At 42.8% G+C, this 24,248-nt stretch overlaps 1 protein-coding gene across 2 annotated transcripts in view; it reads left to right on the forward strand.

Annotated features, from left to right (window-relative positions):
* sik2b (salt-inducible kinase 2b) overlaps positions 1-18,317 on the forward strand; it is a 52,632-nt gene extending 34,315 nt beyond the window's left edge. Inside the window, exons 7-15 of one of the 2 annotated variants that reach the window (XM_085243415.1) lie at positions 1,538-1,764; positions 3,682-3,834; positions 4,290-4,448; positions 6,557-6,788; positions 6,884-7,177; positions 9,679-9,836; positions 10,756-10,872; positions 11,052-11,140; positions 12,854-18,317. In XM_085243415.1, the coding sequence (XP_085099541.1) occupies positions 1,538-1,764; positions 3,682-3,834; positions 4,290-4,448; positions 6,557-6,788; positions 6,884-7,177; positions 9,679-9,836; positions 10,756-10,872; positions 11,052-11,140; positions 12,854-13,499 (2,075 nt within the window). In that variant the 3' untranslated portion in view covers positions 13,500-18,317. Of the gene's footprint in view, positions 1-1,537; positions 1,765-3,681; positions 3,835-4,289; positions 4,449-6,556; positions 6,789-6,883; positions 7,178-9,678; positions 9,837-10,755; positions 10,873-11,048; positions 11,141-12,853 lie in introns of both variants that reach the window. The other variant, XM_085243414.1, reaches the window with a different exon arrangement.
* The last annotated feature ends 5,931 nt before the right edge of the window (positions 18,318-24,248 follow it).

Genomic DNA, 24,248 nt, shown 5'->3' on the forward strand with positions numbered 1-24,248 from the left:
TGAGTATTCTTTGGTCAGCAAAAACTAAGGTCATCTTTTAAATGCTAGGTTTAGAGGGCTGTCATATTTACATGTAATAGCTACCCATGTGTAGCTGCTTCCCTTTCTTTAGGGCAGAACACCATTGAGCAGAGGAATGTGTGTATGCTGAGGTAGCATAGCAGCTTGTAATCGTTCTGTATGTTCAGTCATGTTTGATGGTGGTTAAAATATTGGGATATTACCTGTGAGATAAAAATCAATGATATCTAAAACGATTACTTGCTCTTAAATCCATTGCAGTTCTTCTTTATTGGAAACTCTACACGACTCCAGCACTGCAAGTGTTAAAACTGGGATTGTTCTGCGGTTAAGTCATGGTGGTGTAAGGCACTGGATAAGAACAGACTGTCGATCAGGCAGTCAGCTACACGGGCATGCGTTCTCACCCCCTTTACATGTAGTCTGACCTTTCCTGGTGGTTAGCAGAAGCTCACCTGTAGCAACAGGCAGAGACTCAGACAAATTGTAGTGCATTGTGCCGCGTTTTATTCAAAATGTAACTTTGTAACTTAGCAGCTGCACAAGCTGCTAAGTGGCCACAGCGTGTAGTAGAAATGCATTGAAGGACGTGCTGGTTATGCACATAATGAGGAGAAAATTGAGTTGGCTGCACTACCAGGCACGAGGTAGAAGGGGAAAAAATGTGAGATGTAAGCAGATGTTAGTAGATCAGCAGGGCAACTGAGAAGAATGTGCAGCAGGGAGTTAATGTTAGCAGACAGGTCCTTGGGCTCTGTGTTTGTGAACTGCTGAGGGTCTCTCTTCACAGGATATCTGCTGAAGGTGATGGACGGAGGAAAATGTTCCGAAAATCAAATTCTGTTTGAAAACTCGATTTTGGCATATTTGTATCTGAGATGTTTGTTTGCTAAAGTAAAAAGATAATATGAAAACTACTCCTGAGAATGTGAAATACTTCAGTCGTCATGTTTTGATTTTTTTTTTTTTTTTTTTTTTTTTTAATATAAATGCTACAAAATAGGAGTGATTAATTTCAAAAATAATAATGACCAATTGCAGGGCTTATTTGATGAAAGCTTGCCTGTTTTGCTTTAAGATTACTGCAGTCAAGTAGATGTGTAATGTTGCTGTCTGGTAGGCAGGAATGCACTGCAGGCAGTAGGGGTGCAGTCAGGCCAAAGCAGCACAGCCAGGGGAGCTGTAATCCTGTTAAGAACCCAGCTGTGTCTGACGTCAAACTCATCTAGCCTCTAACTAGAGGTGAGGAGCTCTCATTAGGAGGGAAGGAAAGTAGAAAGGAGTGTAGTCACGCTGTTCAGATGTGACGGCAGGAGAACCTAAGAAAAGAACTTAGCAGATTTTAAGCTCTTAAAGTGTTATTTCTGCCCCACTTCATCTGGGCTACTTTGATAAGGGCATGAGGCTTTGAGGCATTATATTTACAAGAAGTACTTAGCATTAACCAAACATAAAGGAACATTTTCTGATCATAAAAGAAAAAATCCTGACTGATTGCTCTTCCCATCCCTCATAGACTGTGAGCACCTGATCCGCAGAATGTTGGTCCTGGACCCGTCAAAGCGTCTCTCTGTGGCCCAGATTAAGGAACACAAGTGGATGACTCTGGATGTTCCTATACAGAGGCCAGTACTGTACCAACAGCCTCTGTCCTCTGAGGGTGAGGCCGGTGTAGGAGAATACAGTGAACAGGTCCTTCGGTTGATGCACAGCCTCGGTATCGACCAGCACAAGACTATAGAGGTAAGAACAGAACAAGAAGGAAGTTGTTGTTTTTTTTCTTTAAGTTGAATTATAGTGTAAATGTGTGAGGTTTAAAGGTCATGTCTTTAGACTGTGGAGGAGGCGATAATAATGATAGTGGACAATAGATAAGCATAACTCTAACTTTGCAGGTAACAGATATATTTCACTGGGCTGCATGATAAAGCTGAGAGTTTAGCAGTAAACTACTTAAACTGATAAAAGTAGGGGGGAAAAGGGTTCCTCATTGTGATCCAAGGAAAGATTTAATAGTGGGTCCATAATTGGGTATTTTGGGTAATTGCCTATCTTGACTAAATGGTATAATTTCATTGCGATCCTCTCTTCAACCCTTCTCTTGCTAAGAAATTAAATTTATCAATTACTTCATTGGCGTAAAGAACATGCACACTTCTGAACTAATTTTCCACTATTCAGCAGTCACAGTACAGTTGTGTTAAGGTATTCACACACATTCAACATGGGCATAAATGCAAATGCTAATTTTGTGCTTTTAATCATTTCTTTAAACTGTTCTTTTTTTTCCTTGATGGAATGATTGTACAGCATACATCTTAAATGACCTTAAAAACAAGAATTGGGAGCACAAGTTTGAATTTATTCTTGATTTTCTCTAATCCACCCACGGTCAAAAATATTTAGACTCAAATACACAAATACAGCACTAGTAATATGTGGTTAAATGTCCCTTAGCAACTTGCAACTGGACCAGAAGTTTTTGGTAGCCATCAACAAGCTTGTGGCTGGATATTTGACAAATCTTCTTGGCAGAATTAGTAGGGTTCAATTAATTGTTTATTTTCCTGGAACAGACCTGGCTTTAAAGCACAGTCTGCAAATTTTTAATAGAGTTGCGGTCGTGTCTTTGGGAAGTTCCATCCCAGATGATTAATCCATTCCAAAACCAGTTTTTAATGTGTACTGAAGAATTTGGAGGAAGTCCTTCTTCATTATTCCATCTACTTTGTGCAATGTATCAGTACCAATGGCTACAAAACAGCACCAGAGCATGATGCTACCACCACCTTGCTTAACGGTTAGTGCAGTGTTCTTAGGTTTGAAAGCCTCACCTTTACTCCTCAAAACATACCTCTTGTCGGTTTGGCCAGACAGCTCGAGCTTTGTCTCGTCTGACCATAAAACATTCCCCAGAAGGTATTTGGCTTGTCCATGGGGAAAGCTGCAAATTTCAGTTAAAGATGTCAATTTTGTGGCACTTATTAATAAGAATACAATTTTATTTCTGAGATCATCATTGAGTTCTGTGGACTTTCCCATTGCTCAGAGTATTGGTCAGTACAATGAGTCGAATAAATCCATGTTATCACAAAGAGAAAATACCAGATGTAGTCGATTATGATCACTAACTAGAAGTTAATAGAGCTTGTAAAGTGATGATATTTTAGAAACTCAAAGCACTTAAAAAAACAAGAATTAGGTGCACAGGTTTGAATTTATTTAAGTCCTTAAAGATGTGTGCTGTACAATCATTCCATCCTGGAAAACAAACAATTTAAAGATATCATTGAAAAGCCCATGTAAATGTGTATGTAAACTTCTGGCCATGACTCGATGTAAATATTTTACAGCCCTGATTGAAAGAGATTGTTTTTACTCTCGAGGAATCAAGACCACTTTTTGAACTACTAAATCAAGTTGTGATTAAAGTGAAAGTTATCTGAACTGCTGTATATAATGTATGCTGCCTTGTCAGCTTCCATATTCTCTGCATTGTATTTTTATCAACACTCCGCTCTTCAGCTGCTGCAATAACCCAGTTTCATACAGGGATAATTAAAGAATTATCTCACCATATCTTAAGAGCTGTCACATTCAAGTCATCCTCATAACTTCCCATCACAGACACTACCATTTATATTGTCTGTCATCCTCTAGTCTCTGCAGAACAAAAGCTACAACCACTTTGCTGCTATCTATTACCTGCTGGTGGAGCGGCTAAAGGCCCATCGCTGCAGCTTCCCTGTCGAACAGAGGCTCGACGCCCGCCAGCGACGACCCAGCACCATTGCCGAACAGACTGTCGTCAAGGTAACTTCAGGGCATTGAGGCGTTTCTGAATAATGCGTTTAGATTATTTTCCGCGCCTCCCGGATCAAAGCTCTGTTATTCACACCTGCACCCAGGAACAAACAAACGGAAAGACATGGCCCATCCATTTATTTGTCCGTGTCTTCGTGTGCTCTCTTGCAGTCTTTTCTACCCAGCCTTGATCTTAATGCCTTTCCCTTGGTTGCATTATTCATGTTTTTCTTTTCTCTGCCTACGGCCTCTTCTTACCAGCACTGTGCAGTTCCTCTCTCATTTCCATCACCATGTAGGACCTAGCTTTCCTTTCTGGTTGGCGTTGTAAAGGCAAAGATTTACAGCCCCTCGTATTTTGTCGCAGTTACATGTTTAAGAAGGATATTGTTATGAGCTGGTCTTAAATTAAGGGGTTTTGATGTAATTTCTAAGACTCATCTTTATTTTTTCCCTCTCCACAGTCGACCAGTGTTTCCGCCCAGGTGGGTTTGCTCCAGCAGGGCGGTCGTTTGTTGCGTTCTCCTGCTGTGCCTCAAGCATCCTCTGATGCTTTCGCCTTTCCCCAGACTGCATCTCCCCTGGAGCAGACTTTCATGGTGGAGGATGTCAACACACCCAAAGTACGTTCAACACTAGTAAAAACAAGTTGTGTCTTTGTAAATAGGGATGTATTTTTGTTTTGTTGTGCATCTCCTTGTTTGTTCACTGTCCTTGTTTTACAGCTCGCTCACATGAGACGACTTAGTTGCTGAATTTGTAGTTATTACAGTCATTATCAGCTGCTGCAAGTATCATCCCAATAAGCTTGCCATGCTTTGATGAGCATGCCCGCTCGCTGTAAATCAGAAATGTCTCTCTACACCTCAGAGTGTGTGTGCGTGTGTGCGTGTGTGTGTGTGTGTGTGTGTGTGTGTGTGTGTGTACACCAGACTCCTTTGAAGTTTTGAGCATCTGCAGCCTGGCAGTGTTAGGGCTAGGCGATTAAAAGACATTTTATTTTCAGTTACAATCCTGGCTTCCAATGACTTTGGGGGAAAAAATAAATGCAGCACAATACTCATACAGGTATATTTTCCCCCCAGTCTTCTGGCTCATGTTATAAATCCAGATCATCCCTTTTTCTTTAAAGCAGTGTGCTTTGATCCCCTTCCTAAAAGGCCAGACTTGCTCACAGTTTAGTTCAGCTCGAGTCAGCATGATGGAAAGAAAGCCTTCGGTCAACAAAGGTCTATCTGGAGGAAGTTTCCATACCTTTGGAAACGCTATGTTGCTCTCCGGTGACTTCGTGCAGATCTCCCGAGAGCTGCAATTCTCCCCGGGCCTCTTGTTACTCTTGTGAGAAGAGATTCGCAGTCAGAAATCCCCACCTGCCTGTGCCTTACCTTCACCACATCAACCCTGAGTTCTATACCACCTGCACCTTTTTTTTTTACTAGATTTTTAATAAAATTTAAATGTAATGAAAAGTACAGCTTTCAGCATCATTTTTGAGTAATCATGTCAAATCGCTGTGATTTTAGTGTTAACCGTGGATAACACAGATTCCAATTTTTGCAATTAACGAGCTGCCAGAGTGCAGCTGACAATATCCTCTTATGTAAGTACTCAACCAGCACTCACATCAGACAGGACAGCTGCTTGTCCTGCAAGGCTCCTTGACAGAAATACACACACGCACACACAAACTGCTCTTCCTCTTTCTTTATTCATCGGAGCTAACCAACGGCACTTTCCTACATGCCTGTTGTTAGGAACACCCAGAGCCCTCACCTAACAACAGGCATCCAGGAAGAACAAATACAGATACATGCAGTATCGGTCAAAATTTCTTATCCATCCCACCTGCACGCCTGGCTCCAATAAAGAATGATTTGTGCGTGTGAGACAGTCTGTGGTAACAGAACAGGGCAGAGAGTCAGAGTGCGTGTTATCTGCGTGAATGGAGTGCAGTTATGTAAGCAGTCCTGTGATGATGATGTGACCTAATGCAGAACTGAGTGAACACACATGGACAGGAAGCTTCTGCACTGCTCCAGCGATCTCGCCGCCCAGACTTCCTACCCATCCGCAGACAGCTCATCTCTGTTTTTTTTAAGCTTCTGTCTTTCTTTATCCTTCTCTGTTTCTGGTTCACTCTTTTCTTTTCCTTTTAGCTTCATGTCTCTCCCCTCTTCATCGTAACCTCCACACACACGCACACACTTTTGCCTGTTTCTCAGTCTAGTTTTCCCCTCTTGTCCTCTGTGTGTGAGTGTGTCTGTTGAGCAATAACATTCCTATCCCAGCACACTACAGAAAGCAGATGGAGAACTGGGCAAAGCTGCTCTTACTAGACCAACACCACGCATTCCAGTTATTGCAGCAAATCATGCAGATGATCTATGAGTGTGATTTTTATCCCTCTGTGTATGTGTGCGTGTGTCAGTTTCACTGAATCAAAGCTTGCTTCCTGGCACTGCATTCCTTACCCTCCACCTCTAGGCCAACACATACAGGCCTGTGTGCTGCAACAAACACACACTCCCATCATTGTGAGTGGAAGGAAAACAGTTTTCAGCACAGTGATCGGCTTTCTTATACCCGAGTTTTTATTGCAGCTGAAGGTTTTGTCATGTTTGTGTGTGTCTGTGAACCTTGTGCATATTTAAGAAGCGTGATTTTAACTGATAACTTCAGTTTTTCAGTGGTTTTAAGTCAATAATCCAGAATTTTCTATTTTGCTATCTAGGTTAACGGCTGCCTGCTGGACCCCCTACCTCCCCCCACTGTCCTGCGCAAGTCCTCCACCTCATCGCCTAGCAACATGATGGAGACATCCATTGATGAGGGCATTGAAACAGAGGAGCCCGACACAGAGGATGATCCGCCTCACCTGCTCTCGGCCTATCAGACAGCTCGATTTGGCCAGCGGCGACACACCTTGTCTGAGGTCACCAACCAGCCAGGACCTTCGAACCAGGGTATGATTGGCCTTTGGTAGCAGACACACAGTGTTCAGATGAAACAGTTTATCACGATCTCTGTAATGATGTGGAAAAAATATTTCATCCCTCAGGTAAATTATTCACTTTAGGCCAAAATCCTTCCATGGGTAGCGTGGACTCGGACATTGGCTACGACATGGGCTCGATGCACAGCGATCTCGGTCTGCTGGAGGATCCTCCCTCGCTGAGTGAAGTCGTTCCGCCCAACAGCTCTCCCCCTGGTGTTACCCCTACGTCTTTCTTGAGTGCCAGGCCTGCCAACCCAGCTATGGCTGCACTGACTTCCCAGTATAGGGAGACCCACAACCGTTCCCCAATCAGCTTCAGGGAAGGGCGCCGTGCCTCCGACACCTCCCTTACCCAAGGTCAGAAGCAGTTGGATTTCTCTCTTTTTCTTTGTTTTTTTTTAAAACCATTATTTAGTGATCTGTATCCTTTGAGAAGCAGATTCTCTTTTAAACAGTCGTTAGGTAAAGTAGGCAGCCATAACTTTGACTTAACTTGCTTCATAAAAGATTAAATACAGTGTATATTCCTTGTTAAATGCATGCACCCAAACTCAGGTGACCTGAGTATTTATGTAGCCAACCTACCTTAATATTTTATTTAGTTTTCTGCACTTTGCACTTTTAACTGCAGCTTCGTTTGCAGCAGAAAAACAGTCCAGTGCCCCTTTAAGGTGGATTTGACTCCTTCTGCATATTCAGATCCAGTATGTGTTTAAGTGTTTGGCCCATGTTTCCTGATTTTTCCTGGTATACTACCAGAATGGAATAAAAATGAAGCAATCAACATCTGATATAAACGGAGACTGTGAGTTTTAATCCAAAGGTTTTATCAAAAGTCTTCTGCTAACCTTTTAAGGAGTCAAAGCCATTTTTTACAACGTCATTCCATTTTCACAGGCTCTGTAGAAGCTGTGCAAACTAAGACAATTATAAATATAAGGGTTATTTTTTCCTACTTGGACTCAAATATTAGGTCTGGAACATTACCAGCTGAGTTTCCTCCATGTGAAGCTTTGCCAGGTCTTTATTGCAGTTTCCTTCAATAGCTGCTTGTTGTTTTTTTTTGTTGCTTTTTTTCCCTCACTTTCGTCCTCGGTAATTGAAGCAGCTCGGCTGGGTTAAGGTCAGGTGACTGACTCAGACATTTAACAACATCCCTTTTATTTATTTATTTTAGTTTTGCAGCGCTCTCCGATTGCTTTTGCAGTATTCTTTTGGACAGTTTTTCATGTGTGCGATGAAACCCCTGCGGCGTTTGACTGAAACAAAGCAGACAATATAGCTCCTGTTAACCCTTTATTGACCGGCCCTTCAAATTTACCTGTAAAATGGGCCCGCCGGTGGGCCCATGGTCAATTAAGGGTTAAACTGGTACTCTTGCATTCCCATGTTGCAAACACAGCCTCCACCATGTTTTACGGAAGCTGTTGTACGCATTGTAGATTTTATTGATTGACTGATTGCAGGACTGGGCAGGCTTGTTTAATGGTTTTCAAGAAAATCTGATCTAGTCTTTCTTTTTAGCGCCGCCAGTTGTTTCCATGTTGAGGTAAACCCTCTATTTACTTCTTGACTGTAGACTTCCCTAAAAGAATGTGCCAAATTGTTTGTTTGGCCACTCCTTAAGCATCTGCCATTTCTCTCAGAGGCCTGTTTGATTTTACAAAGCCCAGTGATGACAACCTCCTTTACTTTGGAATCCATTGGGAATACAACATTAAAAGCGCTTGCCTAATATTCAGCAGCTCTGACCTGTTTGACTTCATAAGACCTCTGAAGGTTTTACTTTCACTTTACATAACTCTCATCTAGCCTGCTCTTCGACAGGTGCCACAGTCATGAGATTCTCTGTCGTATCTGATTGGTATATACTGCTTTAAGATAAAAGTGCTTCACTGTCTCCCCACCCCCCTTCACACACACTCCCCCCTCCCCTCCCCCCAGTCTCTCTGATGACTACAATGGTGATGATTCACCTTATGAATCAGAGACAGATATTTGAAGGTTTCAGCCCACATATCCCCCCTCCTCCCTCCCTCCCTCCCTCCCCTCCCATCCTCAGTCATTTTCTCTCTCTTTCTCCCTCTTCACATACTCGTTCCCTGGCTTGCTTTTCTTTCTCTATTCAAAGTTTCAGTCTGCGGCAGGCAGGATTTGTTTCCCCTTCACATCAAAGAGAAGCCAAAATATAAGAGAATGTTAAACAACTATCTACCTCTCAGTTTCTCGCCCCTCCTCCTCCACCCTTCGCTGCTACTTTATTCTGTGCCTGCTGGTTATAAATCACCTGCACTTTAGCCCAGTAGAATCTAAAATTACATTTCAGAAATGTGTGTTTCTTCCCTGGCTCCACGGTGACAGTCTGTACCGCGCGCTCCCACTTGGTTGTGTCAGTTATTTATTTATTTTTCGTAATCCTCTTTGGAGAGTGTTGATGTGGTGGATTCTTTTGCGTCAGACTGCTGACTCTGGTTTTAAATAACTCCCACCATCACAGTGAGTCAGGTCCTATCGTTCGCAGCCACAGCTCGTCACCACTGGATGGGTCTTATCTCAGCTACTTGCCGTTGCGCACACACAAGCGCTCACACGGAGATGCTGTCATATATGTGCATACACAAACGCACAGGAGCCGCAGCTTGTGACGTGCATGCAAGCACAATGTTCGTAAGGGCTATGAAAAGCACTAACCAGTCAACCAGCTTGCTTGCGTCAGTGACTGCTAAGCCTGGCTCTGAGAAAGGCTCGAAACTTTGACTTCCTGTTGTGGAAATAAAATAAAAAAAAGAGTGATTCTATTGATCAAGTGCACAAATCAATGCTGACTCTGTTTTGTGGGGATTCGTCTGTGCTCTCAGGTCTAGTCGCATTTCGGCAGCACCTTCAGAACTTGGCGAGGACCAAAGGCATCCTGGAGCTGAACAAAGTCCAGCTGCTGGTGGAGCAGATGGGCTCTGGGGATGGGGTCACCATGGACCCCTTGGGACCACAGCACCACTTGCACAACCTCCTCGAGGTCAGTCCTGCTGCATAATCACGCACAAACACACACACACACAGTTCCTTCTCTTTCAAAACCTGTTGTCACATTCAGCCTCATCTACTGTCCTGACCCCGTGTCACCAAAAAAAAAAAAAAAAAAAAACGCACCCAGGCTGTTGTGTAACCCCAGGAGAGGCAGCCAACTGTGGCTTGTTTACTGTCTCCTGTCCCCCTGGGGCCTGGAGCCTGGAGCCTTGGCTAAAAAGAATACAGCCATTGTTGCAGTCGGCCAGACATACCCATAGTAGTGGCTGGAACTGCATTGACACAAAAAGACAGGCACACATTGATACTAAATGATACAAGCACAGTGTAATAATGCAAGGGGAGAAAAAGCAAGCAAAATTAGTCGTACTGGCCAACAAGATTTAGTATTTAGTATTTATTTATTTATTGTCATTGTCAAGAACAATGAAATTGCGTTTGGGGCTTCCATACAACCCAAAAAAAAGAAGAAAATAATAAATACCCCTTAAAACCCAAGTGTACATATTTAACCCAGTGTGACTCCAATGCAATAAGACAATCCTTAGCAATAATGTTCGTAGAAATTCAGACAAAGACCTGAGAAACATGACAAAATACAACAATGCAACCCATTCAATATTATTGATCCTAGTAGTTTTCCTTTTGTCCACCTCTCATAATGCAATGAAGCAGCTCTTTGTTGGTTATGATGCTCAGGCCCCATCATCCTTTTAATTTGCTTTCATTTCATTTACCTAATGTGTAATCCCAATGGTGCATGCCATTTAGAGCAAGGCATCTGGCTGATCAGTCACCACACAGGCATTTGGGCAGGAGACAGCAAAGATAATTCACTTAAAGCTTTATTAACCGGCAGCAGAGGGGATCTCGACCCTTGTCCTAATGCTTCATATTTTTGATTGAAGGGTGAAGCATGCAAGCAGCAGCAGGAAGGCCTAGCGTTATACCAAGGTGGGCCGCAGCCGCCTCTGCTGTCCCGCAGACAGAGTTTGGAGACACATTACCTCACACACAGACTACAGGTACAGTCTCCTACAACCTACTCTCATTATGCCTGTATTTATACCTGATAGACATTTCTTATTGAGCCAAATGACTGTTTTGCGTAACGTTCAGTGATATAATTTGTAAAGTTAAGATCGTTACCAAGGTATTTATCTCAAACCCAATCATCAGTCCAAATCTCTCTTGTACCCAGAAGGCCAACGTCTTGGCCAACAGTCCTGCTAGCTGCCAGGTTTTCTGTAAGGAGACTCCTCGAAGTTTAGAGCAACAGCTGCAGGAACACAGGTAAATGGCACTGGAAAATGTTTTTCACTGTATGAAATATTATCAGGGATTTTCTTTATTGCTGTTGTGTTAGCGTAGCTGTGGTGGTCTTTCCCTGTTGAGATTTGAAGCAAAAATAATTTTCAATCTAAATTTTTAAACTTCTTTTGTTTTAAAAACAAGGAATCCAAGAATATAGCTTTTTTTTTTTGGTTTGTTTGTTTTCCTGGACTTTTTCTGTAGTTGGATAAGGCGGGTTGCACTGTTAGTAAGAAAAGTAGGACTTGTCATACCTTTAAGTAGACAATTTCTACTGCCACACTGATCTCATCCATGCTTCCAACCATTTTTCTTTTGCTATTTTTCATGTATCCGGCTTAGAGACACGGTGTCTTCTGTGCGACATCTACTAAACTCAGATTGCTTGATTGGTTATTCAACTGTCACCAAATACAGCCGATCATTTTGATTTGATTAACAAATCGTGACGCATGAGCAATAATGATTAGATGTTTAACTTGAGATGTTTTATCATTTCATAACAACATATTGGCTCATTCTTAATTTGATGGTTGCAACATTGGTGATATGAGGAAACAAAAGGCTGGAAAAGTATAGTAGTGCTTTAAAAAACAGCTTGAGGAGCATTTTGCAACAATTTCAGCTAAATGTAAGCAGGTCAGTCACATGATTGGGCATAAAAAGAACATTTTAGATAGGTTGAGTAAAGATCAGCATCTAAAACAGCATCTAAAAATTGTGGAACAATTTCAGAATAATGTTTCTCGGTGTAGAAATTTGGAAACTTCATATATCATCATAGAGTACATATTGTCTTCAAAAGACGCACAGAGATCTGGAAAAATCTCTGTGCGCAAGAGATGAGGTTTGGGCCCCAGATGATGGCACTGCATTAAAAACAGGCCTGATTCTGTCATGAAAATCACTGCATAGGCTCAGAATGATTTCCAGAAACCATTGTCCATGAACACAGTTCACCATGCAAACAAATGCATCATACAAAGACGAAGCAATACGTGAGTTTTATTAGCGTTGCATCTCTGATAGTATGCATCAGTTCCTCTGGAATGATCAGCTTGCACATCGTCAGTGCTGAAGGTATATACAGGTAACATGTGGCTTCGGTAGTTCAGCCAGATGATGCTAAACTACATTCTGCATCTATTACAACAGCGTCACTTCATAGCAGATTGTCTGGGTGCTGCCTGCAGTCAAGACCTTTCATTGGTTAAAAACCTTTGACACATCAGGAAACAATAAATACAGCAAAGTAGACCAAGGACTGTTGAGCATCTAAAATCCTGTGTCAATCAAGAACAGGACAACATTCCTGCCCCAAACGTCCAGCAGCTGTGTTCCTCAGTTCCCAGATGTTTGCTGACTGTTGCTGAAAGAAGAGTAGATGCTACACAGTGGTAAACATGGCCCTGTCCCAGCTTTGAGACATGTTTCTGCCATCAAATTCAAAATGAACTAATATTTTTCTCTTAAAGTGGTACATTTGATATGTTTTCTATGATCTGCTGTGAATGAAATATGGGTTTATGAGATCTGGAAATCATTGCATTCTGTTTTTTAGATTCTATCCGATGCGCCATCATTTTTGGGGGAATTGGGGTTTTATATTTTGTGCTCTGAAAAATTTTTGTTTCAACTTGTCTTGATTCAAAGTGTTATCTTGCTTGAATTGAGTTACACCTGTTCTCCCGGCAGACTGCATCAGAAGAGGATGTACCTGCAGCAGCAATCACAAGGCATGGGGCTGCAGACCTACTTCAACCAGATGCAGATTGATGAAGGATCCTACCCAACAGGCAGCACTCCGCTGGACCCAGCGGCATCCCAAAGTTCCCCTCAGGGCTCCCCCATGTCAGCCACCCACCAGCCTCAGGCCCAGCAGCAGGGCAGCCCTCAGGCCTCACCTCCATTCAGCCACGCTCATAACCTGAGCCCTGTGATGGAACCAGGCGAGGCCCTGGGTTATGATGCCTACATGACCCATCACCACTACACCCAACATCTGCCTCCAGGATCTCACCTCCACCACCAGTTCCACCACCCTCAGCCTCATGAAGCTGCTGCCAGCAGCCTGGGCTTCAGCTACCCTGGAAGCTGCGAGCAGCAGGTCCTGGGGCCCTCCACTGAGGCTCTTCTGCCAGAGCAGTACGAGTTCTCACTGGATCCCGCCTGCCTGCCCCCACCTGCTGGAGGAGAGGTTAATACCGGAGTTATGGGTGGAGTTTTGGCTGCTTCTGGGCAGTCTGACGGCTTGGGCTTACCTGAGCTGCAGGGCTCCCTCTTGGACAGTGAGATGATGGAGACTGTGGACTCGCAGCATGGCTTCGTACTGGTCAACTAAAGCCAGCTGAGGGGCTTTATAGAATGCAGTATTAAGAAATGAGAATCCACACAGCATTGAGAGCAGAGAGAATGGAGATGTAAGTGGAGGCCATAAGCGTAGCAACAAGGGAAGGAAGTGTTAATTTTTGTGCAACTAATACAAACTTCATTTCTTAGTTGTGACGAACCTCGACCTTTCTACCAGAATCCTCCCTTAACCTACCTCCCTTTCTCCCTCGTCTCCTCTGTTCTCGTTCTCATCAGCCCTGTGAGGCAGGAAGAGGCCCGGTATGTGGCACAGCGGGAGTTTCACTGTACTGACTCGGCGAGGTTGCTGTTGTCACGTACGTTGTGTGAGTACTGCGCCGTGCAGCCCAATGGGGGGGGTTGGGATGCCGCACATCCCGGAGGCCGATGGAGCGCAGCGAGTCAACTATGGTTTGGAAGCAAACTCATTTAAGACCCGACTGTGTGGCAACCAAAAGCACAATGGCTGGCAGTGCTTTTTGTATTTAAAACAGGACACCATCAACAACAATAGACTGGTTCTCAAAACACTTTGACTTTTTTTTCTCCTTCTAAGAAACTGGTAGTTTTAGAAAAAAAATATTGTAAAAAAAAAAAAAAGAAAATAGAAATTGGCCCTCATTTATCACGGTACCATGAAGATGCCCACAGTGTTTTTGGCTTTTTTGCAGTTATAGAAGTTATTTAAACACTAATGTACAAAGCCCAACATGGCTCTCATGCATAGGCTCCAACACTATCATTATACATTAAACCTCTCAGTACCTAAACCGTACCCTAAACCTGCTACATTTTTGCTTTTAACCATGTCTCCAAGCTATTACGTGGGTTGACTAATGAGAATATTAATGTAAGCTATGTGTGATATGCATTTTTTTTTAGCTCATTGTAACTACTGATCCTGATTTTCTTACACTACTGAACTGCTTTTTTTATCATTCAATCCAGCTGCACACAGCTGCCAGCTCCAGCTGTTATTGTACTGGCGGAGATGACCATCAGTTTTTGCGACGAAATGGCTACACCTTTGTTTAGCAGTTGAATTGTGGGTCATGCGTGTGCCTGATAAATGAGGGCTGACGTAATTAAAACGTTAGGATCAGGAAGCTGCGATGTGAAACAGTCGATATTACTCTGTCTTGTTTTTTGTTTTTGTGGCAATACTGAAGCAATATTAATCCTTAATATGGAGGGGGATTTGTGAATGAAAATAGCCTCACCAGTACAGCCAGCTCTGATTGGTTCCCGGGGCCCTCCGTGTCGTCAGAAGTGACATCACTTGAGCCGATGATGTAACCAGGAGATAATCTCTCGCTTACTTTCCACAGAAGTGCAGGGACGAACTCGGAAACAGCTGTTTGGATGGTACTGTGCAAAAGTTTTAGGCTTTATATCGGGTTTGAGCGCCCTCGACCTTTAAAACAGAACTGATTCTCTTTGGTACACTCGCACGCAACCTTCCCAGGTACTTGGCAGGTAGGTTGTTGCGAGCATCTTGGAGAACGCGATGACTTTTTACGTCATACTGATTCAGCGATGGAGATCAGGGCCGCCCTGCTGGCAAAGAAACGAAACAATTGAATTGAAAGTTCCTGAAACCTTTTGCACAGTACTCGGTGTAAATGTGTGCGTGCGCGTGCGTCGGTGTGTTTGCACAATCCAGAATTCATAATTTTCACAGCATTTGTTATCATTGCTGAACTAGACAAACACTGTATTGACAGCTTTATTCAGAATAACACAGTGCAGTAGTAGCTTTTAGATTAATTCTGGTTTACATCCTCAATGCTCCAGTCATGCCACTGTGTTGTTTTTAATCATGGATGATGTTTATAACAATGAAACGACCCCTGAAAGAGCCCCCTGCATTAGATTTTATTAAAGAATGTGTTCTCTCCTACGCTAAGGCTTCTGTTAGCAGAACATCAGTCAGCACACACTGGATCTTGACTGTTGGCTCACCACCACTCTGACTGACAGCAAGCCAGCAACAAGAATGAGAGATTATATATTTGTTTTGTTTTGTTTTTAATTTCTTCACAGCACTCGGACTGTGTTCAATCTACTTGAAAAACACAGACGCATCTTCTCTGACAGATGATTATGATGATTTTTTTTGAAAAATGATCACAATAATAGAGAATAGGACTGTGACCATCTGCTACACTGTCACCTTCAGTGGTCATATGAGTTAGCCTTTAGAAGTGTTTGTAGACGAGGCAGTCCCCCTCGCGTTGTGGACGGCATTGACCCGGAGTGAAGAAGGTGATTTTACAGTTAACAGTTTTCAGTGAAGGGAAAATAATGTGGACCAACTGGGGCTGCAGTGTTGGTTAAGACTGAAAGGAAAATCCATCCTAAAATGCTTTAACACTGTTCCACAGCAGATCGTCTGTAATTAATTAACCAATTAAACAATCTGCTGATTATTTCATTGGCCATCTAGTTGTTTGGTTTTTTGAGTGGCAGTGGAAAAATGCTCATCTTGCTTTAAGTATCACGACCCAGCTCATTGATATTTCTCATCAACTGTCCAAAACTCAAATATTATTGAGGTTTTACCAGATACTGACATTAACCTGTCACTGTGGCAATCATGGTCCAGTGACTAGGCCGTCATTCACTCAGGTTTCAAGACGTTTCAGTTAGTCAGTGAGCGTTACTAAGGAAAAATGCGCATGCCCTGCCCAAAGCTTTGCGATTGCTTTGGCTGCTAGCAGGTTACCACGGTCGCCTGTAGTTTGCATGGTACACGGCAAATTGTCCACAGATGCTCGCCAGCTGCAGGTGCGATGCAGACCAGAAAAGGAGACAGTTGAAACACGATGGCTTTCACTTTGAAGGCAAAATATTCCCCATTTCTTCTTTGCATCTTACATCTTCCCGCTTAAGTAGGCCTCAGCTGGTAGTGGGTATTTGCAGACATGTCGGCATCAGAGACCGCTGCAGTCTGCTAGCAACAAAACCAACCACGTTTTTAATGCAGTTGACTTGATTGATCTAATGCAGGGAATACACTCACGCCCCCCACGCAACCTGTGGTCATAGAACATTTAACATGACAGGCAGCGTTCAAGTAATGAGAGTGACAAACCTCATTTCTTTAACTCACTCTCTGGTTCTCGCAGTAGAATTGTGGTGTATCGTTAAAAACAAGAGAGCACCACTGATGTGGACAAACCTCATTCCCTCCCACATTTTGTTTTAGCCAGTAGAAGCTCCGAAAGACTCTGACACAACACATCTGTCATGAAGTCACCTCTCTCAGGTTGCAACGACCTGTTCTTGCTGCTAGGTAGCTTGGCTTATTAGCCTGTGAGGAGAAATGAGTCACCCAACATCATCCAGCGAACCCAAGATCAGACTGGATTAAAATGGTGTTGGCGTCCTTGGCCACAAAATTTTGAGAACCCTTTACTTGAATAATGCCACCTCTATAGCAAACACTGTAGTAGAGTTCTGACGTCAGTCCCTCAGGATTTAAGAGAGAGCTTAGTAAGTCACCATTTTCCACATTTAACAGTCAAATGAGCAAAGATATCACCTTCAGAAACAATGGCCTCAATAGACCAGAGTGCACTGAAGCTAGAAGACCTGTTGTAAAACAAGTCTTGTGGTTGCATTAACAGTCCCACCCTTGACTTTATAAAACTAGTCCGTGAGCTGGATGTGTTTATGGTGTTATCTGCCCACATTTTATTGACGCAAATAAGCTCACACCCAGTTTGTGGGTCATGCTGAAATTGTCCTTTAGAAAGAATGAAGTCCGCTGAAGTGTGTGAGCTTTGTTTACAATGAAATAATTACTCTGAGGTTTGAAGAGCATTAGATTGTTAATAATGGTGGTGCAAGAGCATTAAAGGGTGGATTTCTCCTTGAAGTGAATATTGCGATAATTGTTTTTCATTTTGTCAACGGCTACAGGATGATCTGTGGAAGTTTGAAATACTGGAGCACTTTGACAGCAAAGGGGAAGAAGAGATGTAGCGAGAGAGGAGAAGGTGGGAAGGGTTCGTTTTTGCTCTGCTTGTTTTTTCCCCTGCAGATTAAAAACGAACCGCAGATCTGTAAGGAGACACCTTTTTCTCCGCTCTCTTCCCCAACAATAATGGAAACAAAATGACAACGGAGAAAAAAAAGGCTTTCAAAAAAAGACCTGATGTAGTAACACTTTCTTCAAATGTTGTTTTTAATTCAAGAAAAAGCAACACGTTTGAGTTTATTATGACGTGTTCTGTGTACAGATTAGGGGTGTAATGAATCGTCGGCGCGCGCTCGGTTTGCACCGGATTTTGTGTTAAACGTGAATAGTGTTCAGTGTGCCTTTTACTTTTTCGTATTTTCAGTCTAAATTGATTTTGAAATGGCACCAATACTTCCTGTCGGACCCTTTTTTTGTTGTTTGTTTTACGATGATTATTTCTTCCTCTTCTGTATTATTTTCTTCTTCTTTTTTCTGAAAGTAAGTAGAGCCAGGTTTTACAAAGGTACAAAACCAAAGTCGCTCAGAAGTTTCCCTGTACGACCCACCGTGTGGAGTTTTGGAGCTTCTTTGTCAGCTTCTCTACCTTGCTTTTTTTTTTCTTATTGGTCAATCAGTGTATGCCATTTAAAAGTATTATAGCAATATTTCTCTAGTGGAAGACTACAGTCATGAAGATTCTAGTTGATGTGTTTCCAAGTATAATTTCACCTCCTGCTGACAACAAAAAATCTATCAATAGAAATCCAGTTTTATATTTACCTTCATTGATGTTGACCACACATAAGCTAACTTGCTGTTGAGATTAAAAAGGTTTATTGAACAGAAGAGTCTTGTGTTTGTGTGTGAGTGTCTCTTTGCAACAACGCCGTTCATCCTGGTAGTTGGCGAGTTTTCTCCACTTAGTCCAGTTGTCCTATAACTTCACACTGCAGCCGACTGATAGTGCCCCACAGTGGCGCGGCGGAGGCGTGGGTTAATGAATCACGCTCAGCGCTCTGTATAAGCAGTTGAGTCATACCTGAACCTGAAACCGCTTCAACCAGAGCTAATCTTCTCAATGTGGACAATTTAGCAGAAGCCACAAAACCGGTTCAGGTGCAGCATTAAAGTTTATATTCTCCAGTTTGAGACTTGCCAAGTAAAACTTTCTTGATACCAGTGAACACTTTCATTGTTGGCAGGAACGTTGTAAAAGAAACACTCAAAGAATCCTGAACTGATATTAATAGGAGAAATGTGTAACACGCTTTTGAAATACTTGCAGGCATTTTTTGTATTTTTGTGATGATGTGTCCCAAACTTAAAATGATAATCTAGATCGATCTCTAATCCCTAAACTTAACCAAGGAAGGAAAATGGCAGATTCGCCTGGGTAAAAGACCGAAAGTTGAGGCACACAACGATGTGTGCTGCTGGCAAAGTTTCTGGGCTGCCTTCCCTCGTAACAGCCATCCCCCAAGAGTCTCTCCATCTAAAGCGATGCATTATCAGGGACTGTAACATAGTCATTTTAACTGAATTAATCAAAGTTGACAATTGATTATATATGTGAAGGATTTATGTGCTAGTGATGATTGAAATTAAAGGTAATATAACCCACTGGCCACTTTATTAGGTACACCTGTTTGGCTTGACTTTAAAACACGGCCAAGTGAGTCCAAGTATTTCAGAAACTGCTGATCCACTGGGATTTTCCCACATGACCATCTCTAGGGTTTACAGAGAATAGTCTTTATTTGAAAAATGAGCAAACACTGTGGCAACAGTGGGAAGGAAAAACGTCTTTTTAACAGGAAGGAAACTCCAGCAGAACAGGACACGGAGGGGAAACCTGCTGATACCGGTTGAGGGGAAGACGATGGGACAGAAACTGGAAGAGAGCCACAGTTTAATAATAACTAATGATTAAAACCAGAGTGCTCTACAAAGACATTGAGTGGAAAAGTTGATCGAAGAAGAAACAGTGCATTGTGGGAGGACACCAGCAGCCTAGGCCTATTGCCTAGGAACTATCTCGACTAGGAACTATATGCTTTATCAAAAAGGACATTTTTAAGGCTAAGGGGGGAAGAAATATAGTAAGGAAGAAATTGCCAGAAACTGAAAATATAAGACGCCCTCCTGCTCCTCTCTCTAAGCCCCTCCCCCCAGACAGTCACATTCACGTGCAGGTTAAAAATAACACAGGATTCCAGTCCTGCAAGCCCACTACTAAACCAATTTCTTTCTAATATTGTAGAGTCTTTACTTTTCAATATAAAAGTGCCTTGGGGCAACTCTTGAATTGAAAAGCGAATTGAAGTGTGCCACCACATCCTCCATCTTAAGAGTGTTTTTTTTGTTTTGGATTTTTTTTGTTTTTGCTTTTTTGCTTTTTATACAAGTCATGTAATCAGGTCTGAAAAGACCTACAATTGGTCAAAATCTTTTCTCACGGGCTAGGTTTTCCAAAGCCTGTAAACAAAGCCCCAAGAAGATACAGGGGTCTAGTTTCACCATAGAGTACTTTTGTTTTATTCTGATGTGACACCTTTATCCCTAACTCATTTCCTCAAAGTCAAACGCTTTAAAGGAAATGTGTATTCCTCCATTCCCAACAACAGAAGTGTTTAAAATCTAATATACTGAGTGGTCTCTAACGAGAGCAGGCCTGGAGTTAAACTGTTCAGTTCTTTGAAGCAACAAACACGCTTTTTCATTCTCATCTGCCTTTAAAGAGACATAATGCTAAAGATAATCAACTTAACACTGACAACAACAGCTTTAAAAGGCCCATTACCCCAAAATAAATGGCAGAACTTCTTATTTCAAAGAGCTGTAACAAGGCAGACAAACAGGTGACATCATGGAGCAAAAATATCTGCTTCCCTAAATACTTTTTTGTGTTCCTTGGGAGTCGTTAACCATAAATACTGAATGCACATTTATCTGATTAAAACACCACAACCACATATCAATTAGACAACAAACTCACACTCTGCCTCTCTGTTGTACAACCAGCTGTGAGCAACTGCAGCGATTTTGCACGTCTCTTTTACACTCGGCGTTAACGGAGCAGGAGAGGCTGAATAATTCATCACCACTGATGCGACCCAAAGGCCCGACCAGTCAGAGAGATCACTGCTCTCATATCACGTTTAGTCCATCTCCATGGCAATCATCTGTCAATATTTAGCAAACTGCATGAAACTCAAACACCTTTTTTGTTCTGATAGTAAAGTGCACCTGAGGAAGGGGAGGGGGCTGTCCCGAGCAGAGCTCCGATTGGTTGACCTCAGCTGCAGATCTCCAGCCTGTAAACACATTTGGAGCAAAATGTGCTTCGAGAAAGCAGAAGAAGTTCTCAAAGCTGTTTCAGTGCAGAGGCTCGCTCCCTCTTGAGTGGAAAGGGATCATGTAGAGAGACCACGTCAATCCAATCAGCCCACTCAGACAGAGAACAGCTAATCCCACTAATACACCACCAGAGGTAGGTGATGTGGGTGGAGGGCAGCAGGGGGGAGGGGAAGGCAGGGGTCAATCTGTTCATGGAAACCAGGGTCTCACTTCTTTTCCTGGGATCAGACCATGTGCACAACATGCTGCTGGTACTGCTGAGTCAAACTCATGTTTAGTCTGTGAGCTCTGCATTACAGGAGATGACAACACCGGGCTATTTTGATGCACTTTTAATTTCGCCTTTGAAAGGTGCAACCTCGCCGGCAAATTTCCCTAAAAGACGGCACCATTTTCCAGTCAAACGTGGGTATTTATAGAACGTATTCACCAGCACAGTGGAATGCTGCTGAGACCTCCAGCAGGCTGCCTGTGACAGACAGAGAAAAGAAGGCTGATACAATAACAGACAGTGTAATCTTTTTTTTTTCCTCCCCTCGGTAAAATATTACAATATCAGAAGCCTGTTCACTCATCAGGCCAAAGTATACTGTAATGACATCAATGGTTGTCATGACAACGGGAGGAGGGTGGATGACAACATCCTACTGCGTCTTTTAGAGCAGGAGATCACAGCACTGTTCAGGATTAGAGATGCACCAAAAAAGAGAGAGAGAGACAAATACTCTCTCAAATGCAGAGGAGAAACTAAACTTCTGTAACAAGCGATGCATTTTCTTTTCTTCATAATGTAATTCATCTAAAAAATAAATAAATGTATTAATAAAAACCTCTAAAAGCCCACTGCAGGCTTTGCAGTAAGTGAGTTTGAGGTAAATGCTATAGCTCTGCAGGGCATCCGCCGAAGATTTTCTTCTCTAAAATGATCTCCTGTTCGAAGGAAGGTCACGCAGCGCTCCCATTTCCTCCTCCACTGAATGCACACTGATCACATGCTAGCCAGCAGATGGACAGAGTCAGAAAATCCCAGCACACATGACCCAGTAGTGCCTGGAAAAATCAGGTCCTGCAGGGGCTCTGAGCTGGATGTTACAGCCGAGCCAAGTGTGAACCACACACTTGCTTGAGCGTTCTTCGTGTGTGCTTGGATATTATTTAAGGGCGGGGTGTGGGGGGGAGAAAAAAAAAGTTTGTACAGCTTATAAACCCCATGATAAAAGACAACAGAATAGAAGAGGAGGAGGAGGGAGCGCTGAGATGACAAGGTGACTTGAGGAGGGAAGAAAAAAAAGAAAAATGAGTGGGCCAACGTTCCTCTTCTCCCAACTGATATTTGTCATTTGTCACCCTGAGAGCGTCTGACCTCACTCGTGTGTGTGTGTGTGTGTGTGTGAGTGAGCCGTGCTGTGTGGGGGCTTTGCTTGACTCCTTTCATTATAAATGACATGGTCCTGGGAGGCAGCTGCATTGACGTCAGGGCTCTCAGCTCTGTCAGGGGTTCTAGCTGCTGAAAATCCCCCCGAATAACAGGATCTAAATAGATAGGAATAGGTTGCTGCTGTTTCATTACTGCCTCATGAACTCAAGTGGATTTAGAGGGCGGATTAGCCCTTGTCCTCAAGTAATCGTCTTTTAATGAAGATTTTTGGCTGTAATGGGGAAAAAAATGTGCTTCAAAGCTTCTAGATCACCAGATATTTTAGAAAGAAAGAAAACAACCCTTCATTATTTCATATGTGTCAAGCCATGTCTGAGGTATGGTTTGGCTCTTGTTATCAGTCTCACAGGTTCCATCTACCATCAAGCCTCCTCCTTCTCCTCCTACTACTTCACACCATTTCTTGAAAAGCACATCCTGCCTTTAAGCTGCTATATTCTCAATGGCTCTCGAGTGGGTCCTGCTGTAGCAGAATGTGCTGACACTCAGCAGCCACACCAGGCTGTGCATTACAGTATGTGTGCATAATGTGCTCCGGAAATTAGGGCTGGGTGGAGGATAGGGAGAGCACACAGCTCCAAGGAGGGCTGATGGAAGATTTGAGGCGATTAAAAAAAAAAAAAGTAAGGTTGGGATTCTCATAAAGATCCCTGCCATGTGATTCATTGCCTCAAAGCTCTCTGCTGACTCCTCATTTGGAATGAACAGAAACGTTGGGGCATCTCGGATGTGCTGCACATAGCATATGCATAACAAGTAAGTGGCATGTTATTCATACGCTTGCTTACAGCGCATGTCCACTTCCAAACCGAGCCCTTATTTTGCAGTCTCCCTCTCCACAGTAGTCGAGATGAGGGCAGGTGTCAGCTGCAGACCCTGCCCCTGCTCTGCGTGGTTCCCCGTGGCCAAAACAGCCCGCAGGACCATCGCTTTCATCTCTGAACAGCTGCCTACCAGGTCAGAACTGAGCAAATATGAGACCAGGAGCTAGTGAAATTAATGCCACATTTTCCTGCAGACGTCGACAGGCTGAGAAGCACTCCTTCCAAATCGAACAAAGAGCATTTAAATCACAAGGACAAAATTGGATCTTTCTGCTTGTGACAAACTTTCCAAGTTGTTGATTAGACTTAAATATACAGATACATAAATCCACAATCTTCTTGTAGTGACAAAGAGACCGTGTGTTAGAATGCCTGTGTTCGTCATAAATGCTGGAGGGGGGGGAATTAGACGTTGTCCTTTAACCAGAAATATGTGATCATGAACCCCGCTTTGGGGACAGAACTGTGATCAGACTCAACTTCACTGCAAGAAAACAGGTTCAATCATTAAGCCAAAGTGACACAAGTGATTTTAACGCCATGTTAAATCAGAATGGGCAAGTCCCAGCCTTGAGCCACTGCTTTTTCTTTCTTTTCCTTTGATGCGTCACTTGCTTTCAATTACTTCAACTCCTTCAGGCACATTTAACCGATACGTCAACTCGACTCAGAACTTAAGACCAGAAACCCTCCAAATTCATCCAGTGCACATCGCCAGAAACTTCAGCTGTTTTCTCTCACTGATTGCATTCTGACTCACTGACTTCTTTCAGTGGTGAAATCATTTCAAGTACTATATTGGGAAATTTCAAGCAGAAAAGCTGAAAGTCATTCTTGATTATTATGGTAGCACTTTGATGCCCTTCTCATACGGCCAAAATCATGAGTGACCCGCCAATTGTCAAAGCAGGCCACCATTATGTTGCCTTTTGTTTTTTTAAGGGGGTGGAACAGCTGTTTTCTATGAAATCTTTCCATAGTCATAGCCTATAAACCAATGCTGAAGTACCAAAGTCTACTTTGACTATACATATATATATATACACACATATGTGTGTGTATATACACACATATATGTATATTATGCTCTCAAAAGTTAAACTTAATATCAGCTCTATCTAGTAAGTTACTTATCTTCAGTTTGCTGCAAAATCAGAT

Source organism: Mchenga conophoros, linkage group LG14, assembly GCF_057382185.1.
Source record: "Mchenga conophoros isolate Kocher_MC1m ecotype Shallow Benthic linkage group LG14, M_conophoros_male_GT1.1, whole genome shotgun sequence".
NCBI lineage: Eukaryota > Metazoa > Chordata > Actinopteri > Cichliformes > Cichlidae > Mchenga > Mchenga conophoros.